This window comes from Adiantum capillus-veneris, chromosome 10 (assembly GCF_014529385.1).
Source record: "Adiantum capillus-veneris isolate H3 chromosome 10, ASM1452938v2, whole genome shotgun sequence".
NCBI lineage: Eukaryota > Viridiplantae > Streptophyta > Polypodiopsida > Polypodiales > Pteridaceae > Adiantum > Adiantum capillus-veneris.
The window spans coordinates 78526835-78546784 of record NC_140940.1 but is presented as its reverse complement, the minus strand read 5'-3'; the positions used below and the strand labels follow the sequence as shown (position 1 = coordinate 78546784).

General features: G+C 43.0%; 1 protein-coding gene across 2 annotated transcripts; it reads left to right on the top strand.

The window, feature by feature from the left end:
• The first annotated feature begins 1583 nt into the window (after positions 1–1583).
• On the top strand, positions 1584–5932 carry LOC147449119 (laccase-4-like). 2 transcript variants are annotated; one of them, XM_086521687.1, is made up of 8 exons: positions 1597–1716; positions 1785–2146; positions 2617–2771; positions 3071–3318; positions 3416–3544; positions 3729–4324; positions 5057–5468; positions 5646–5932. In XM_086521687.1, exons 2-8 carry the CDS (start codon positions 1994–1996, stop codon positions 5774–5776), a joined length of 1824 nt encoding a protein of 607 aa, XP_086377813.1. In that variant the 5' UTR covers positions 1597–1716; positions 1785–1993; the 3' UTR covers positions 5777–5932. The 2 variants fall into 2 exon arrangements, with proteins under 2 accessions (XP_086377814.1, XP_086377813.1); XM_086521688.1 differs by lacking the exon at positions 1785–2146 and having other exon boundaries at positions 1584–1716.
• Positions 5933–19950: the final 14018 nt, after the last annotated feature.

The window sequence follows — 19950 nt, the reverse complement described above, 5'->3', positions numbered from 1 at the left end:
TAAACCGGCTATAGCCCACCATCAAAACCCACTTCTTCAATTTGGGTGGTGGTAGAAGCGCCCCTAACAAAGTTGTTGTAGGAATTTTTGGAGGAAGTTGCCGTAGGAATTTTTGGATGAGGCACTTCCAATTGGTGGATTGACTATGAGGCAATTCCTTGTGCATTCAAGGGCCTTCGATCAGTGCTTCTAGCTGGCCTATGGGAAAGCCACCACACTAATTGACACCGCCTTTTTGGAGGGGATCTACAGGTCCCAGATCGTTGTTGATTATGGACCATCTAAAATGCATTGTACATACCTTGCAGAGTTCACACCTAGTTCACATGCAAGTTCACGATGAGTTCATGGTTGCCCGAGTTTACACTTGGTTTACATCAACTTCACATTCAAGATCAACGATTGTTATCTTCACCAACACGCAACACTAATTTTCAATCATAGATCCCCTCCAAAAGTAAGGTGTCATTTAGTGATGAGGATGGGAGAGCCCTCGATGATGAACAATGCTCATACCCATCATCACTATATGGCACGGGATCGAGGCCTAGTGGAGATCAAGGACCCAAATTGAGAGAGGGCGCGCGGCTTTGATCTTCGGCGCCGTTCGATCGCCATAGTGAACTAGGAGTAAATTATCGAAAACTAAGAGCAATCTAGGTTGAACTAGGGGTGAAAGCAGTGCCCCGAGTTCACTCCGAGTTTAGCCCACCCCGTGTTGTGGGTCGAAATCGAGACATTCTGGTTGCCACATGAAAGCCCTGCTAGCGTGCGTCGATGACCATGTCGTCACGTCAGACATACAATATTGTAGTTCACGTTGCGAGTAGTAGGACGCCACTTTTGTGGCCTAATTCACCCACCTAATTGTTGGGGGCACACCTTTTGAGGTCCAATTCACCCCAGTTCCCCATTGCATCTGATGGCCCAAATTGGCGTCCTGATCTCTAACCCGTCTTCTCACCGGAGATCCCTTGTGGGCACTTGAACCTGTGCCCTATCGTGGCGACTCGCGAGGATTGTGAAAATGGGCCTTGAACGCGGGAAATGTCTGCTGCACAAGTGTGAAAGGAGCGCTATTAAGGCACGTGCAATACGTGTAAAACTGCAACGTTTTTTGCCGTGCGCATGGCTGAGAATTTGGAAATTTGGATAAAACTGTGTGCGCAGTCCTCAGTCGCCGTCTCGGACACAATCACGAATCACGAATCACGCATTTCCAGCTCATGCATAATTTTTGATAGCTGCCTTTCTTTATTCCAGTTCCAGATTTAAAAGCCCATCAATTAAAAAATGCCACCACGAAACAAGTTGAAAATTGAAAATTCGGAAAAAGGATAAAAAGGGCAAAAGTGATCGCCAGGTCAACGTTTTGTCTTGATAATGTATAGGTTTAGACTGTACAGGATCATGCTTTAACTAGAGAATTATCGTCAAATTTTGAATAGTAAAAGCTAGAGAATTATCGTCAAATTTTTTATAATAAGGTTATTAAGTGTTTGACCTTTTAAAAGAAGCCTGGAGGCTGGAATCAGATCCACGAGTCTTTTTCCAGTGTTTTTCATACAATGAATAACATCACGAACTTCCGTTCGAGAGGCACCGCATACCTAGCTAGGTACGATTGGAGACACGGCACGCCGTCCCCTTCAAAGAAGCTCTACGATTGGAGGCAGCGGACCCCGCCCCCCTCGCAGAAGCAGCTCTGATGCTGAGGTAAGTCAGAATTTGTCCAAAACTTCTTGTGGATACAGAACAGTAGCTGAAGACTGGGTCTACTTCAGGTTCCAGCTACAAAAACAGTCCTACCCTAGTACGCACCCACACTCATAATCACACCTTGTGCTCTCTCTCTCTCTCTCTCTCTCTCTCTCTCTCTCTCCCTCCCCCCTCAACACTAATTTCGTGTACATTCTACAATTTCTACATATCCCCCCAGCTCCTCTAAATATCTCACTGCATTGATCCAACCCTGCCCATTGCTCCTCTGGCTATGGTTACCTCGAAGAGTAGCCGCGGATCGCCCACATTCTACTACTGCTGCCTGCTCCTATCCTCCCTCTTGTTGACCTCTTTCGCTGCCCTCGCCTCTGCAAACAAGAAAGAAAATCCTGACGGGACTAGCACCCACCATTTACACTTCAAGGTCAGAAGATTAGCTTTCCCCTCTTCTTTCTGCTCAACCCACTTGCCTTTACAGCTTGCTTATGCTTTCATTGTAATTAGTGTTTGAGCAGGCTAATCTAGAATTAGATACAGCATTTTGAGCAGTTGCTTTGCTAGGATTAAATCGAAGTGGTGTGACCTCCATAAAATGACTGCTTTAAGCTGGATTTAAGCTCCATATTTTGTAGGTTATATAGTGGACCAAGGGGCGTGGAAATTAGCTCTCCGCTGTTTCCAACGTTTAATTAGCAGTCATTACATCTAAATTGAAACCTGAACTATTTGCAATCTGGATTGAATCCTCTCTAAAGGATTTATGAAGCTTAACAATCAAAACAGGAATGCATCTAATTACACTCTTCTATATTTAATGCTGTCTCATTTGTATCAATCCATGGGGAAAACATAATCTCACATACTTGTGGCTCATTATTTTGTGTGCTTGTGCAGATTAAGTACACAAATGTGACAAGGCTATGCAATGGCACCAAGCAAATTATATCAGTAAATGGCCAATTCCCGGGGCCAACCGTGTATGTGCACACAGGCGACTTTGTAAACATCAAGGTCTCCAATCACATCGATGAGAACGTCACCATCCACTGGTACCCATGCTCTCTCTTTTGCTTTTGCTTTTGCTTTTGCTAATAAGCTCAATGTTTTGCTCTTCCTCTTTCAACTGTAGTGTGCATTTTTTTCTATTTGAAAGTAGTACCATTGGTAATCGAATGTCGTCAAGAGCAGTAGATGCAGGATATGAAATTATGGAGGTTACTGTAGGATCATCACTATCAATCAAGTTCTGATCTTATTCTCTTTATTTTGAGCTTTCAGTTCAAGAGATGCAGCTCTTTATAAATCTGTACACAAGCTTTTTTATTAATGGTTTTAATGCATTCTGCAGGCATGGGGTGCGGCAGATGTTCACCGTCTGGGCTGACGGTCCGGCTTACATAACCCAATGCCCTTTGCAGCCAAAAGAGCATTACAATCACAACTTCACGGTGGTGCGAGAGCAAGGGACACTTTTCTGGCATGCGCATTTGGGGTGGCAAAGAGGAACGTTGTATGGGGCCTTCATAATCATGCCTCCAAAGGGCCAGCCTTACCCTTTTCCCATCCAGCCCAAGGCAGAGTTTCCCCTCCTCTTAGGTACAATAAATTATATAGACTTTTGTATTGGCCGAATCATTCATCGCTGAGCATTTTCTTTATTCCTTGTGCTGATATCTGGATTTTTAATTGGCAGGTGAATGGTGGAACATGCAACTTGATGATGTTGAGAAATTTGGTTTGGAGAATGGGAGGGGATATAACATTTCTAATGCGACCACAATCAACGGACAACCGGGGCTTCTGTATCCATGCTCACAAGAAAGTAAGAGCACTTCTTTTTCTTTGACTTTGCTCAAAGGTCTTCCATTCTAACAGAAAATTATGCACATTTTCCAAATTTCCACAATTGTCTCCCAAATCTCCGGCATCATGTATGCAACCATCCAAAGTAGTATGCTTCATGCTTTACAGGCTCGCATGTAATCTAGTGTTCCTGTGTTTTGCAGATGCAACTACTCTTAGAGTCAAGAAAGGTGAGACATATCTTCTACGGATAATAAATGCAGCCATGAACTTCCAAATGTATTTCCAAGTAGCTAAGCACATGCTAACCGTCGTCGAAACTGATGCTTCTTTCTCAAAGCCATACACAACTGACATCATAGTCCTGGCACCTGGACAAACGGCCGATGTGCTTATCACCGCAGACCAAGATGTAGATAGCTATGTGTTCGGTGCTGCCGTATTCTCGCCGCCCGACCCACTGAGGGTCGAGTATCCCACCATCACTACGACAGGTCTCTTTATATATGAAGGCGCGCCCAACAAAACAGTGGAGGAGCTCGAGTTTCCCACATTCCCAGCCTTCAATGATTCTGCTTTTGCTCTGAATTATGTATCGCAGTTGAGAAGCTTGAACAGCCAAGAGCATCCTTCGTGGACGCCGCAAACTGTGGACCGAAGCTTCCTCTTCACAGTAGGTTACTCTTATGTAGAATGCAAAGCAGGAGAAGTCTGCCAAGGACCTGGCCCTGGAGGAGCGACGGTTGGAACAAACATCAACAATGTGACATTCGAGCTTCCATCAGTTGCCATCTTGCAGGTTGGAAACCGATCCCTCAAATGGGCTAAATGACATCAGCATGTGATTGTGTATGGCTCTCCTATGCATGTAATTGCTCTTTAAGAATGTTCTCCTATGCATGCCTGGATTAAATATCATTCAATCAAGTCAGCTTCTCTCATCCATATTGTCCAATTGTTTTGGTTATAGTCATGCACATGTTCACAGATGCACAAACTTTTGTATAGCACGTAACATATGCATGCACAGACATACACTCTTTTCTTTGTGCAAAACTACTTATACATTGATTAGAGGAATGTACAAGATAAGGCCAGAAAGCTAGAAAGAGTCCAAGAAAACCTCAAAGCTAGAAAGAGTCCACTGTTAAAAAGAAAGCTAGAAAGAGTCCACTGTTAAAACCTTCATAAAAACATGTAACTTGCTCTTAGCTTTACTCAGAAAATACACAAGAAGTTTTGGACAAATTCTCACAATAATTCCCACATTGTAACTTGCCTCAACATCATGAGCTTCTGTGAGGGAGGCACCGCATATCTAGCTAGGTACGATTGGGGGCAGGGGACCACCAGCCTGGTGGTCCCTTGCCCCCAATCGTACCTAGCTAGGTATGCGGTGCCTCCCGAGCAGAAGCTCATGATGTTATGCATTGTAGACTTCGTTTTCCTACATGAGAAAATTTCTAAATCTTCTTGTGATAGCGTGATGGATTGTAACAAGTAGCTCATCCACTCAATGGCTATTATGCAGGCATACTACCAGCAGATCCACCCCAACCAATCTGTAGCCGCAATGTGGGATACATCGCCAGCGCAAGCCGAAGACTCATACGAGGAAGACTTTCCGAGCATGCCGATGTTTCAATACAACTACACAGATGGAAACCTGGCAAATAATTTTGCAGAATTTGGTACAAAGGTGATGGTAGTCGACTTCAATGTCAATGTGCAGCTGGTTCTCCAAAACACCGACTCCCTCTTCTTTGAGAGCCACCCGTTTCATTTACATGGCTACAACTTCCATGTCGTGGGCTTGGGGATGGGCACATATAATGAAGAAAGGGACTCTGCAAACTTCAACCTTGTAGATCCGCCTATTATGAACACGGTTGCCGTTCCAGCCGGCGGTTGGGCTGCCATCAGATTCTTCACAGACAATCCAGGTACTCTTCTAGTTTCCTGCTTCAACAATTTGATTCTTCATACATACATACATACATACAAACATACATGCACACATACATATGCATATACATAAATTAGATTTATATACACATCCATATACATACATGAGGAAAAATCGCTCTTCTCATCCATGGTTTGTGATGCTTAATGTGCAGGTGTGTGGCTGATGCATTGCCACTTTGAGATGCACACAACATGGGGTATGATGATGGCTTTCATTGTGAAGGACGGTTCTGCGCCCAACCAGAAGCTGCCGCCTCCACCCAAAGATTACCCCAAGTGCTAAATGAGGACCAATCAGAGAGGGACTCTTCAAGCCATATACTTCCATGAATAGGATCTAATGTACCCTTGTAAGATAGGCTTTTTTTTTTAGGCTTAAGGAGAGCCATAATTTAACATTTTTCTTTTGCCTTGATATAATAGAAGGCCATTTTTCTGATCTCTGTACCTCAAGTTTTGTTGATTTTTCTACAATTGTATCTCATGATCAAATGGAATTTTGCATTTCAAGCTTGCTGTGCTGCTTTGGATGTCCTTTAAAAATTAATGACCAAATCCAAGTAGGGAGTTCATATAAGTCCCTTCTTTTTCTAGTTATTTATTAATGCCAAAACAAGAATTGTATATAAATTTATGCAGAGAATGCCTTAAGAGTTTTATCATTGTATACACAAGAAGATTTAGAAATTTTCTCATGTAGGAAAATGGAGTCTTTTTCAGTGTTTTTCATACAATGCATAACATCATGAGCTTTTGCTCGAGAGGCAGCACATACCTAGCTAGGTATGTGGTGCCTCCCTCGCAGAAGCTCATGATGATGAGGTAAGTCACAATGTGAGAATCTGTTCAAAACTTCTTGTGGTATAGTAGGTAGACCTTAGTGTTTAGCAACAAACGGAGCTCATAAGGCCTCTTAGGAGGCAATAAGTCTTTCCAAGGGGATCTGTAATTCGGAGTAGACCAGAAGGCGATCTCAGCCGCTGGTTGAATCAGAGGTGAACTTGGGGCGTTGAAGAATTTGGAGCAGGCAATGAACTAACTTTACCCTAACTTAATCGTCAGACGTGGAAAGGGCGTAGTTGCCATACCAAAATGGCATTTAGCCTAAGTATAGCCTATTGGAGTGTTGGACAAGGTGGGAACCAGCTCTTAAGTGCTGAAAGGTGGAGACTTATGGATGGTGGTAGACAGTCAAAGAACATTGACCGTGCATAATGGAGGCTTTCGGCATAGTTCTACGTTGTTCCTAGACTGGGAGCTACCAATCCTCGTGTAGTACGAATGTTGTGATCACACTAAGAGCGCCTTCGATGACATGGTAGGATCTACTTGATCATCTCATGTCCAAACGTAATCTACACAGTTGGATTAGTGTGTCAATTTATGCAGTCTCAGACTTGGCGTTTGGGGAGTGAAGTTGCATTACCAATGTTCCTGCCCGTGATAGAGGATTAGCAATTAGCTGAGCAGGTTGCACAAGGGATATGGAAATATCAATTGTTACTTGATGCTATATGGAATTTGATGTTACCCGATGCTGTAGGGGATTCCATGCCATGTTTTGATCCAGGAGGATACCATGATGCTTATGAATTATGCCAATGTTTCTATATGTCATTTGATCCTGGAGGAGATGGATATGTGCATGGTTTGGGATGGTTGACTTAAATGCCATATGATCCAGGCAGTGTTCACGATGGTTTATGTGTTAATGGATGCTTAAGTTCTACTGATGGAAAATTTCTTTGTTTTCCCTTTTATCCTGGAGAAGGATATGCTCGCATGAAGCCGTAGAATAGGACATTGTAGATGGCATGCTTAGAGTGGACGAGTGGTTATGTGTTTACAGGTTTTTGATTGTAGTTTGGAATAATGGTTGACACATACGGAGGATGTGCACGTTCAAAGGGGGTGGATGTCGTGCCGCTTTGCATGTCACGTGCACATTTAACCCTATGTGTACATGGACAAGCTGCTTCATGACAAGGATTCAGTTCACTTAGCTTAGGAAGTGCTCTAGCACTTTTGTGAGTCTGTTCGCAGACCGTGCATGTCCAAGCACTTAGAGTAGATGCATATCCTCTGGTTGCACACAGCATGATCATCACAACCCATTAGGAGCATTTTTACAGTGCATAGATCTATTTTTCGTATTTTAGCCATTTTTCACTTATTATTAATAAGTGACTTTGTTGAAAAACTAGGTAGGGCAAAGCTACTAAGTTAATATATAAGGAAACTGGGAGTCACTTGGTGAAAGGAGAAGAAGCAAAGGAGAGCACAACCAATCCCTTGCAGCAAGTCCTCTAGCACGACTTCTCCAGCAAGAACCCCCTAAGAAACCCGCGTTTTTTCGCCTGCTGAAATTGCGTTTTCAGCCTCAATATAGCAACATTTTCAGCCTCAATTAACCAGCATTTTTGTAGCAGATGAAGCAGCGTTTTCAGCCTCAGTCAACTAGCATTTTTGTAGCGGATATGAAGCAACGTTTTTCAGTGGATGAATCAGCATTTTGCTGCAGATGAAAACAAACAACGTTTTCAGCAAACCAAACCATCGTTTTCAGCCAACCTCGTCCTCATCCTCGTCATCGTCGTTATTGTCGTTTTTGACTTAGAATCTCATTGTATCGTAGCGTCAAGAACTTGCATCAACATCTTGTATCAGATTGTGCAATCAATAGCATAGACTTCTCTCGCCATCGAGAGAGGGGCCCTTGGAGGAGGGTTTGACAACTTGTTTGGTGTCGTATTCTTCTCTCTCTATCTCTCAGTCTCAGTACTTTCATGCACAGTGTTTACCCACTTTGTTTGTGATCATTTGCACTCTCTCACTACAGGAACGGAAGGCTCTCCCTTCCGTAAGTAAAAGGAATCCTTGAGCACAGTTCGGAGCACTCATCTTGAGAAAAGTTCAACATTCACTTTTGTTGCACCTTACATTGGTATTAGAGCTTTGGCAGTATCCTGTATCACTTAAAGAAAGAACCACAAGAATTTTTCTTTTGCTTGTTGCGGTCGCACGTAATCCAAGTCCACTTGGGCGTGTTGATTCCTAATCGTGTTTTTGAAGAGTGACAAGAAACCCAAGAAAGAAGGGCTTGTCTAGCCTCCCCTTGTTTCTGTTTTCACTCATTGAGAGTGGATCGTGCACTTAGCGGCCGGCCAATCGACGTGAGATGGGAAAAAACAACCTAGGTGTGAGCGCAAGGCCGCCAAGGGGTGCGTCCACGGGAAAGAGAAGAGCTCGGGTAAGAGAAGATCATTCTCTAACACAAATTGCAAGCTAAAGAAAGAACCTCAAGACCCCCAAGAACCACAAGAACCCAAGTTCCTTGTGAACTTAAGAACCCAAGACTTCAATGTATGGTCATCACCCGAAGCGGAATGGATACTTCGCATGGAGGTGGTGAGCATGGAAGTGGCGAGGAAGAATTTTCCCCACTAGGAGGTTTTTCCGACCCTCCCCATTCCCCATCTATGCCAAGGATTGTGCCAAATCCTATGGAGACTTTGGTCAAGACTATGATGGACATGATGAGACAACAAGAAGCGTGGCGCGAAGAAAGAAAGGCAGAATTGGATCGTGAACACGAAGAAAGAATGGCAGCCTTAGAGCGTGAGCGCGAGCAAGCGTGCTTGGAGGCCAAAGCACAGAGTTACCAACACATGCAAGAGTTGGTCCTACTATTTTCTAATGTGCAGGCGCAGATTGAAAAGAATCAGGAGAAGGAGACTCTCTCAGTTTTTTCTTCTCCAAAGCATGACACACATGATTTGTATGATCAAGATGTGATTATTCACGAGCATGATGGATTGCATGATAATGATGAGCATGATGATGATATGCATGATGATTTGCAGGATAAAGATGTGATTGTTCACAAGGATGATGGTTTAGTTGATACTTTGTCTAGTGAAGTTAAACTCATTGCAGATTCGATCAATCACGAAGAACCGATCTTGGCTCTGGAGTCGAGGTCCAAAGAACCCCCAGAGGAAGTATTCCGTGTTCGAATGATTAGTTGGCATGCATTGTTCTAGTGTTTCATTCGTGGTGCTTTCTTGTATTTTAGTCACCGTCCTATGTGATCCCTTTTCACAGGCATCCCATATTGCACGATGAACACGATTCACTCATGAATGAGCATGGATGTATACGGAGTACTCATGAAAAGCTGAAATGTTTGCATTCAAGGAATTCACATTCCATGTCTCTTCCTTGGTACCAATCTCCCACTTAAAGGTGATGCACCGATAAGTGAGACCTACTAGCTAAACTACTAGTATATACAAGAAACTAGGTGAGAGACTCTCTCAACCTACACCCACTGGCTCACTCTGTCGATCTACACGCAGTCGTATCGGTTCAGGTGGTAGGCGAGTGTGCGTACCCACGCTAGAGCCTGCATGTAAATCCCGCAGACAACTTTGTATGGTCTGCAAAGCTCCACGAAGCATCATGCTAGTGTCAGCCACCATACGGCTGACAATCCTTGCTCCCACTGCAGCTGCTAGGTCGGGCCTTAACAGTAACAAGTCAAACATGAGACACCCAAACGTTGATAAAATCTGTGCAAGACTGGCTGTACTCGCCTCCCCTGCGCTATCTGCAATCACTGCATCCTCAAGACAGCCCATCGTGTATGGATGCTTTAACAAAGCTACGTCCCTCTCACCCATAGGCAAAATTGTGCATCCTAGCACCAACTCATCAGCCTCTAACATGAGCATGTCAAAAAACTCCATATCTGTCAGCTCTGTCTGTGTCTCTAGGGATCAAACATGCTCTACCTCTGCCTGCACAAAGTCTGACAACGCCTGATGTATCTCACTAGATCATTGCCGCTCGATCTCTGTCTCTACAGAGTTTACTAGCACGTCCTGCACAGCTAAATGCTCTGTCTCTTGAGCATAATGGAGATCACTGGCAAAAAAGACACGTCTCGTCTCTCGCTCAAAGCATGCTAGCAACAAAACCAAGACTACACCGTCTCGAACCTCAGACACATGCATAGGATATACCAGGCTACTGCGAGCTCCTCTGGCAATCACTAGTAAACCGCAATGCATCTGAAAAGACTGCTCTCTAAGCAGTACCTGACAACCAAAAGCTGCCAACTGTCTCACTGAGATCAAGCTATGTCTCAGCTGAGGAACATAGCGCACATGTCGTAGCGTGTATGACGCACCATTGGGCAATGATAAACAAACATCTCTTACACCCTCTACGTCAAACATTGAACCATTGGCCAAGTGCACACAGCCAAGTCTCCCACTAGAAAATGTGATAAACCACTCATGACATGGTGTGCCGTGGAAAACTGCATCGCTATCTAGTAACCATTGTGGAGAAAGTGTGCTAACCATAGACAAATCTGCAAGAGGTACACTGGAATAGATTGCCACTGGAACTGCCTCTCTAACATATGTCAAATCCATATGTGCATCTCGAATACATCTCCGATGTTGTCTCATACGTCTGAAACAACGTCGTCTAATGTCACCTGTGTGACCGCAATGCCAACAATGCAAGTATCGGCAAGAACGAGACCGCCGTCTCTCAATGTCACACATGTCTGCTGCCATAAGTGAATGCTAAAAATGGCAACAAAGTGGGAGATCACTCGACCACTACGCTAATCAAGCATAAACCAACCAGTAGCTCAATAGTGAAAACCTGTAACTTGCATGATGTAGTCTCACGCTTGGAATATGCATCGATGTAAGAACATGAGCCAAAATCAAAGGAAACCTGTAACCATTACAAGCATACTATAAATGAACGGCTAAGAGCCAAAGTATGGCAAGAAATCTGACAAAATCTCCCCTGTAAACTGAGCAAAACCTCAAGTACAATCTCAACCATAAATCATGCCAAACTGGCAACAAAGTGGGAGGTAACTCGACCACTACACAATGCTTAAAAGCATGCTCAATCGCATCAAATCTGACGCTAACATATGCCTAAAAGCAACTCGACAATCTGCAAACTCTGCAAGCATAAACTGGGACAAACTGCTCAACTGAGCGTAAAGCACATAACCATATATGCAAGTAGAGAACAAGCTAGCTCAAAACGAATCTCACAAGAGAAACTACCTGCAAAAACGTGTGAAACTTGTGACTGTATATCTGTAGCCACACAAGCATACACAATCACAATCCTCACTCCTGCGAGAGTGGATATAAGAACACCAAACCCTGTCCAAACTGACAGAACCTGTCAAAATCTGTCAAAGTAAGAGTAAGCACTTGATCACTGTCAAAGTGGGAATATATCGACCACTGTAGAAGATGGTATAACACTGTGAACTTTTTTGGCGGGAAGAGGGGGAAAAGCAAACAGAATTTCCTTTGCAAAATGAATCAAAACTCAATGCAAACCGCAAGCCAAAAAATTGCAGATAACTGCCAAAGTGGTGGGAGTCAACTCGACCACTATACCATCAGAGAGCAAATATGAATACGTGGAAACCATGGCGAGAATCTGGGAAAAATTTGACAGAATTTCCTCTGAAAACTGAGTAAAAACTCAAAAAATCTCACCAAATCGCATGAAAACTAGACAAATCCACAAATGGTCTACATACGTTGCCAAAAGCCTGGCAAACTGGCTCACTCCTGACCGAGTGGCTCTATGGACGTATACCTGTCCAAAAACACCTGTAAACCTGTAAATCTGCTACCTGCGAGCTATACCTATCTCAAGCTCTATCCAGATAAGCATACATAGCTTGAAACTACACCATAATGTGCGAAAAATGCTCTCTAGTGCTCCACACAAGCTGCTCGCAACCTGTAAGCAAAACCGCTAAAGAACTGACCACTACTACCTCATCAATCGGTAAACACGTTGATCGGGACCTGTCAAGAGTTGTGTGCGCTCAAGGGAGAAATCCGTTATATAATGGTCCGTCAGAGCCGTATCTGTCGATATGTGCCGTCAAAGCCGAAACTGGAGATGACCATCGAAGTCGTAAAGCCGGATATGGCCGTCAAAGCCGTCTTCCGCCACTGGGCGGAAGTGCCAATGCTATGGCTGCCTGTGCTCGAAGTCGAGAAAACGCTCGATGTCGGCTTCCACCGCCGGTGTCAAAACCGATGCGCCAAGCCAAGCCGTTGATAGCCGTTTTTTCGGCTTTCCATAATTGCCATAGTAAGCTACCTCACCCTATCAAATCACTCAAACACTGTGGCTATGCGTACCATTTCACTGTACATAGGCGTGTGTGAGTTAGGGGACTTTCCCCATATCTTCTTAAAAACCCTCAATTAGCTAGTCACTGGGCTAGTTGAACCAAAAATAATAATAATAATAAGTATATTATGGCCCATTTGTGTGTAAATATTTTATTGTATATAGGGCCTAAATAAAATAATTTTTCATAATTATTTTGGTATTTATTTAAATATTTATACTTAGGTGTGTGTTATTTATGCTATGTACATTGACTTATCATTACCATATTTTTTCTTACCATTTTGCATACTCTTTATTCCATATAAAAATAATTTCATGCAAGCTTCTCTTATTTTTGGTGTAACTCCATCCCAATAAAAATCCAAAAAAACTAGTTTTATTTATGTGTATATTTTTTCACTATTGTCATTTTTTCCTTCCTACATCTATTCTCTATTACTCTCATAAATTAGACCACCAAAAATATTCATCTTTTTATGGTAGACTTATAATGAGAAAGATTTATTTTGACCCCTTTATATTTTTTTCACCTATATTATTTATATTTGACATGTACATATTTTTTTCGACCCCTCAATATTTGATTTTCTTAGTTATACTATTCACTTATATCATGATCTCAATAATATCTTCTTATAGACCTACCAAATAAGGTCAAGGGTATGTGGCATGCATGCATGCACCATGGGGAGCTCACTCTTGGAGGTATTCAAAAGAATCATCCAAAGAAGGACCTCACAAGGACTTTGTGCAGTGGAAAAAACAGTCGGTTTTGCTGAATTTTTAAAGATCATATGCTCCCCGAATTTGAAAAGGTGATACAAACAAAAGTTGTAGCTCGTGAGCTGAAATTTCACCTCATATTTTTTCATATTTTTTTGAGCTACAAGCTGTGAGCTATGATTTTATTGGTGGACCCCAGTTTGCCCATGCTATGCAGCCACACTCCCTCTTCCACTTTATCATTTTCCTCTTTCACACACACTCCTCCCTCTCCTTCCCACTCCCAAACCTGCAACTCCCATGTCCTAATTCACCCTTTTCACCATTGCCACATCTCTCACACCTCCATAGCCTTCATCCTCCATTTCTACACCCTATGTGTCCCCCTTTCTCTCTACATATATTTCCATATTACCATACTCTCTTCAGATTTGTAAAGAACTTCAGAAAATCAGCAAAAATCCAAGGATAACCTCTACAAATGAAGGCTTTTATCATGAATTTTCCAAGGTTTGAAGATAACATAGCTTCATCGACACGCGCTATTTCGCCATGCTGACTGCTTCTTCATGTGTTGTAAAGAGGTGAATGTCAACTTCTCCAAAGCTTCAACCTCTCTTTACAAGCTCATCCCTTCTCTAACTTTTCTCATCATATATCTCACCATTTGGTGAATGATTTTGTAAATATTTTTTAGTGATAATTACTAACTACTAACCACTAACCTTATTGTAAAATGCACCCTCTACTAGAGTAGGCACTCCCAAATTATTCACTCAATCCTCTCTCCTTTCGTCCTCAATAATTCTCTTCCCTTGAGCCCACATCCATGTGACTCAAAGGAAAAGAGAGACCCACCCTCATTAAAAAAAATAAAAATATGCATAATCTTTTATTCCTTCAAATAAAGTTGATTAGGCCTAATCATAATCGGGGCTTCTAAAACCTATAAATAGAGCCCTTCTCTCCCTTGTAAATCATCACATGATCACACTACACCACACCATTTTCAACACATAACACACCACTCTTCAAGCCTAGTTGTGTAGAGTGTATGCATCGTGAGTGCTCTATTCCATCATTACACATAGGTGCATGGAGAAGCTTGAAGTTAGTTATGCCATCTAGAGGAGTGGACTGTATGCCATACTCTTCACCACACTTGTAGCCTACTCTTGTGCATAAATAAGATTTATAGTTTTGGGTGCAATTGTATGCTGCAACTACGACTCTTCTCTCCAAATTGACTTGATAAGTTGGCTCATCAGGTGGTTGAAGGTATATTGTCCTTGAAGTTTAATGTGCCATTTCATGCTTGGTGGTTTGAGGGCTTGTTGAATTGTTTGCCTAAAAGGTGAATTGTAAGAGGGTGCTCGGTGAGAGGGCTCCCGTGACCCTAAGACAATTTGTGTATTGGCAACAAGGTCAAGTTTTGTGTTGTCTCTCTATTTCTCATCAAGCTTTGTGTGCATCTAGTCTTTAAGGCTAAGACTGAGTTGCTCAAGTTGATTTGTGCGCTTTACCTCTCTCTGGCGTGGTGAATGTTTGTGTTTGGTGTGTGTGGCTATCTTGCATTCCCCTCTCTTTGTGCGTTTGAGTACAAGGAGATATCACGTGCGTCCTAGTTCGCATCTACAACTAGGTGGTGCCCCTTTTCTTGTTTGGTTTCTGGCTATGGGTTGTTGTTGTCTCTGATTGTGCTTGCCCCAGCCCCAATTGAGCAGCACGGGAGCCTCGCAAACTTGGGCCGATGCCAGATGACGTCGGGCTTACTCGCCCGCACGTAGCCAGTGTGTTCTCACACCGTTCGCTTTCTCTCAATATCCTTTCACTCTCCAAGCAGTTGTACACAAAACTGTCTTGAAAAACACAATCTCTGTGTTTTGGATTTTCGACCCATCTGCACTCCGAATCAGAAAATGATTTCTTCTACAAAGTTGTAGATCTTGAAGAGATCTAGGTTTTGATTTTAAAAAAATTGAAATAGAAGCTCACCAGCTCAAGTTATTGCCAAAATACTGAACAACTGTCAAGCTGCCAAACCTGAGCAACCTGCTTCTCAGTGTCCCTAGCTCACAAAAAACTTGATCTCTCTCTCCCCTTTTGCCTGGTGGAGTGTAAGCTCCTGTTACCTTGATCTCTGAGCTCTACTTTCTGAATCCATGTCGAACCGCCTCCGATCCGCCGCCGCCAAGCATCGAGCTTCGTCGCCACCATGATATCGTTGTAGTCGCCTAGCCGAAGCTTTGATATCAATTGATGAGTGCACGTGTGCGTAGATGCGTGCTTGCGTGCGTGCCAAGTGCGTGTGGTGCGTGCAGACAAAGGGGAAGAGCACAAGGCAATGCGGCTGGAGCAGCCTCACAAGACTTAAAATGAGGAGCTCCTTATTCTCATATGTAATGAAGAATAAGGGTATGTACACACGTGGACGGACGGCCGGACACTGGACGTCCGGGCGGGCAAAAGTCGTAGCGCCTTTACCCCAACACTTGGCATGACACAATCACAGAAAGAGCACAAGAAGGATTGAGCATCAAGCATCGGCATTTCCATTGTGATTTGCCACAGTTGATAGATTTAGATCAGAAAGATAAGTTTTGATTCCATTGTTTGCGTGTGTTTGATGAACGGTTTGGCACTCCGTCTATATGTTCATCTACATTGCATGCACAGTCTTTAAAGAAGACTATAATTTTTCCAGTAACTTTACATGGAATGGGTATGTTCATGTTTTTGTTTTGGAAGTGGTTTCAAGAATTTTCATCCTCGGAGATTCTTGAAGAAGGTAGACGCATGACTATAGACGAAGTTGAAGCATTGAAGAAGCCACAGATGAATTTGTGTCGCTTTCGGCGTAGACGCATGACTATAGACGAAGTTGAAGCATTGAAGAAGCCACAGATGAATTTGTGTCGCTTTCGGCGCGGCCCAAAGAAGCAAGCGTTGCAGACCTTTATGAAGTTCAAGTATCGCATGACCCACGCATCAGAGTGGGCCGGTGAAGAGTCCTTTTCAAGATTCTAGACACTGTTGGCGATCTCCCTCCACGCCATACAGTTCGGTATCAGTACCTCACTTTAAAAAGGAGGGATGTCACGTGCACATCTAACCCTATGTGTACATGGACAAGCTACTTCATGACAAGGGTTCAGTTCACTTAGCTTAGGAAGTGTTCTAGCACTTTTGTGAGTCTTTTCGCAGACCATGCATGTCTAGGCACTTGGAGTAGATGCATATCTTCATTGCACACAGCATGATCATCAGATTACCATCAGAACCCATCAGGAGAATTTTTACAGTGCATAGACCTATTTTCCCTATTTTAGTCATTTTTCACTTATTATCAATAAGTGACTTTGTTGGGAAACTCGGTAGGGCAAAGTTGCAAAATTAATATATAAGGAAACTAGGAGTCACTTAGTGGAAGGAGAAGACGCAAAGGAGAGCACAAGAAATCTCTTACAGCAAGCCCTTCAGCGCGACTTCTCTAGCAAGAACCCCCCCAAGAACCCAGCGTTTGCAGCCTGCTGTAATTGCGTTTTCAATCTCAGTATAGCACCGTTTTCAGCCTCACTCAAGCAGCATTTTCAGCCTCAGTCAACCAACGTTTTTGTAGCAGATGAAGCAACGTTTTTTAGTGGATGAATCAGCGTTTTGCTGCAGATGAAAAAATGTTTTCAGCATACCAAAACCAGCATTTTCAACCAGCCTCGTCCTCGTCGTCGCTGTCCTCGTCGTCTCCGACTTAGAATCTCATTGCATCGTAGCGTCAAGAACTTGCATCAGCATCTTGTATCAGATTGTGCAATCAATAGCATAGACTGCTCTTGCCATCGAGAGAGGGGCCCTTGGAGGAGGGTTTGACAACTTGTCTGGTGTCGTATTCTTCTCTCTCTATCTCTTAGTCTTAGTACTTTCATGCACAGTGTTTACCCACTTTGTTTGTGATCATTTGCACATTCTCACTAAAGGAATGGAAGGCTCTCCCTTCCGTAAGTAAACGGAATCCTTGAGCACAGTTTGGAGCACTCATCTTGAGCAAACTTCAACATTCACTTCCGCTGCACCTTACATTGCGGGCATGAGATGACAGATGAGGATCTACATGCATACGAGTTTTACAAAACTTATGATTTATGCCAAAATGTGTTATGACTTCACGTTGACTAAAATGTATGCTAATTGTGGCTTTTGAGGCCCTTCAATGGGGTTCAATACCTATAGGCCAAGATATTGAGGTGTTGTCAAAATGCAGTTTATTAGGCATGCTCTCCATGCATGTCTTTACGGTCGTCGATCGGAGTCTAAATGAGGGAGATATGGGTAGTAGAAATTTTTTTCGGGCGTCGAATCTGTTGGCGCTTGGACTTGTATTGGAAATGTGTATTGAGAAATTGGATCAAGTCTAATAGAGGTTTGCCTGTTAGTGCTTGGAAAGGGCTACCATATGTGCTTTATAGTGCTCAAATCGGGCATTTAGTGCTCAACTTATGGCCAGTTCAGTCCTCTCCACAGTTTTGAACAACTATGAGCAGGGAAAATTGAAGTGGGTGTAATTAAAGTTGTGCTCGACACTGCTTTAGTTGATATTTGTGGGTGTGCAATGATGCTTGGATTGATATGTAAGCCACATGTTAAGCTTGACGATGCTTTAGTCGATATGTATGCAGAATGTGATGCGTTTATGAAAGCACAAATAGTTTTTAAATGACTTCCCATCTGGAATGCTTTGATTGATAATAGGTTATGGTTGGTATCCGAAGGGAAGGGATTTATCTAGATGCTTTCAACTATGCTTGCACCTTAAAGGAAATTGGCCTTACACAAACCATTGACATGGTGGAGAGAATTTATGGTGTGATTTCTAGTAGGGGGTTGTTGGAAACAAAAAAAAAGCCATGTTTGGACATGTTTTGATTGATTGGTTGGCGGCTATTGGAGAAGCATGTTGTGGTTGGCAATTCTTTGGTTGACATGGAAACCAAAGGGGTGGCTGCCCAATGAACTTAAAGGCAGCCCAAAATAACTTAAAATTGAGGGTTATAATGAGAATAAAAGGGAAAAGGAGCATGGACACAGAGGCAACGACGGGGGCTGGGGGAGGCTCACTATGAGGGCTGCAATGCTTGGAGGAGGTTGCAACAGAAATGTGAATTGATCACAGCAGCTTCCAGTGCCCCATTCAATACTAACGGTGCCAGATTCTTAAGCAGGTCGGCGAGCTTCCACATCATCAAGAAGTGTTCCCCATGCCTTGCACTAGGGCTAGCGCTAGTTGGAGGGGGGAAGGGGGGGGTGGGGCGGGGGGGGGGGTTATAAAAAGGGGGATAAGCTCATTTCAGAGACTCTCTCGGATCAGAATAATCTAAAGCAAAAACCCCAAGCTTGAAAGCTCCCCATGTATCTCTTATCTTCATCATCTTAACCTTTAAGCCAATCCCTCCATAGCTCTCTCTCATGCCGAACCCTCCATAGCTCTCCCTCATGTTCAATATCATAACACTCTCCCCCTCGTCCCTAAGTTACCAAAGCTTGAACCAATGCTCTCTCAAGAGAACAGATTGCTCTCTCTTCCTCATGTTCAAGCCATGGTGATATCTCTCTCTCTCTCTCTATGAAAGCTCCATAGTTCACTCTCGAAGCTCAATAATCTCAAGGGATACAATTGAGCTTGATGGATCTCCATATACCTCTCACGAGTTTCTCTAGAACCCTCTCTCTCAACGACATTGAAAACCAAGGAGAGGAAAGTAACCTTGACCGTGAAGAAGAGGATATAGGACACGACGCAAACTATGAAGGGCAAAAAAAGGGATTAGCGAGCAAGACCATAAGATGTGGGGTATTTTTATAGTCATTACTGCAAAACCAGGATAGAAGAATACAAGGCACGATGTAGATTATGAAGGGCAAAAAAAGGAATTAGCGAGCAAGGCCATAAATGGCGTATGCAATCGATTTGTAACAAGGTTTTCAAATATCACAAATTCGAAGTATTTACTAGTTGCCAACATCAATTAAGTGTCTCATTTGATCCATTGTATGTTATTCAGAGAAGTCTTCCTTGTAACCAATGGATAGATAGATTATTGTCTTTATACTCTAGAGAAAGAGCCTTAATGGTTGAAATCTGTAGCCTTCTCTAACCCCTCCTGATGGGACTGCCTCTTTCCTTGCCTTTGAGGCCCTGTATTCCCCTTTCTCTCTCTTTTAATACAATTTATTGTTTTCTTTATTTTAAAAAAATCAATTAAGTGTCAATATCTTATTTTAGTTTCACTGACCTTTTCCTTCTCAGCTAGAAGGTTGATATACGTCTGTGTTGATGATGAGAGCTCTCCACTGACCCTTCTAGCTGGTTCTCTATCATTGGTCAAGTCCAATCTCCAACATCAGAAGCAAACAGTGGATTTTTCAGCTTCAAATCTGAATCAGACAGGGAAATTTTTCAAAAATTTTGGAATCTTGCCAAAATTCAAGAAAGGAGGGAAGGATGTAGACGGCTGAGACAGTTTCACTAAGTGGGAA

Coding starts and splice junctions, on each gene's coding strand:
- LOC147449119 (XM_086521687.1), top strand. CDS start 1,994: ATGGTTACCTCGAAGAGTAGCCGCGGATCGCCCACATTCTACTACTGC. Junction 2,772..3,070: donor GAGAACGTCACCATCCACTG/GTACCCATGCTC, acceptor TGCATTCTGCAG/GCATGGGGTGCGGCAGATGT. Junction 3,319..3,415: donor AGAGTTTCCCCTCCTCTTAG/GTACAATAAATT, acceptor TTTAATTGGCAG/GTGAATGGTGGAACATGCAA.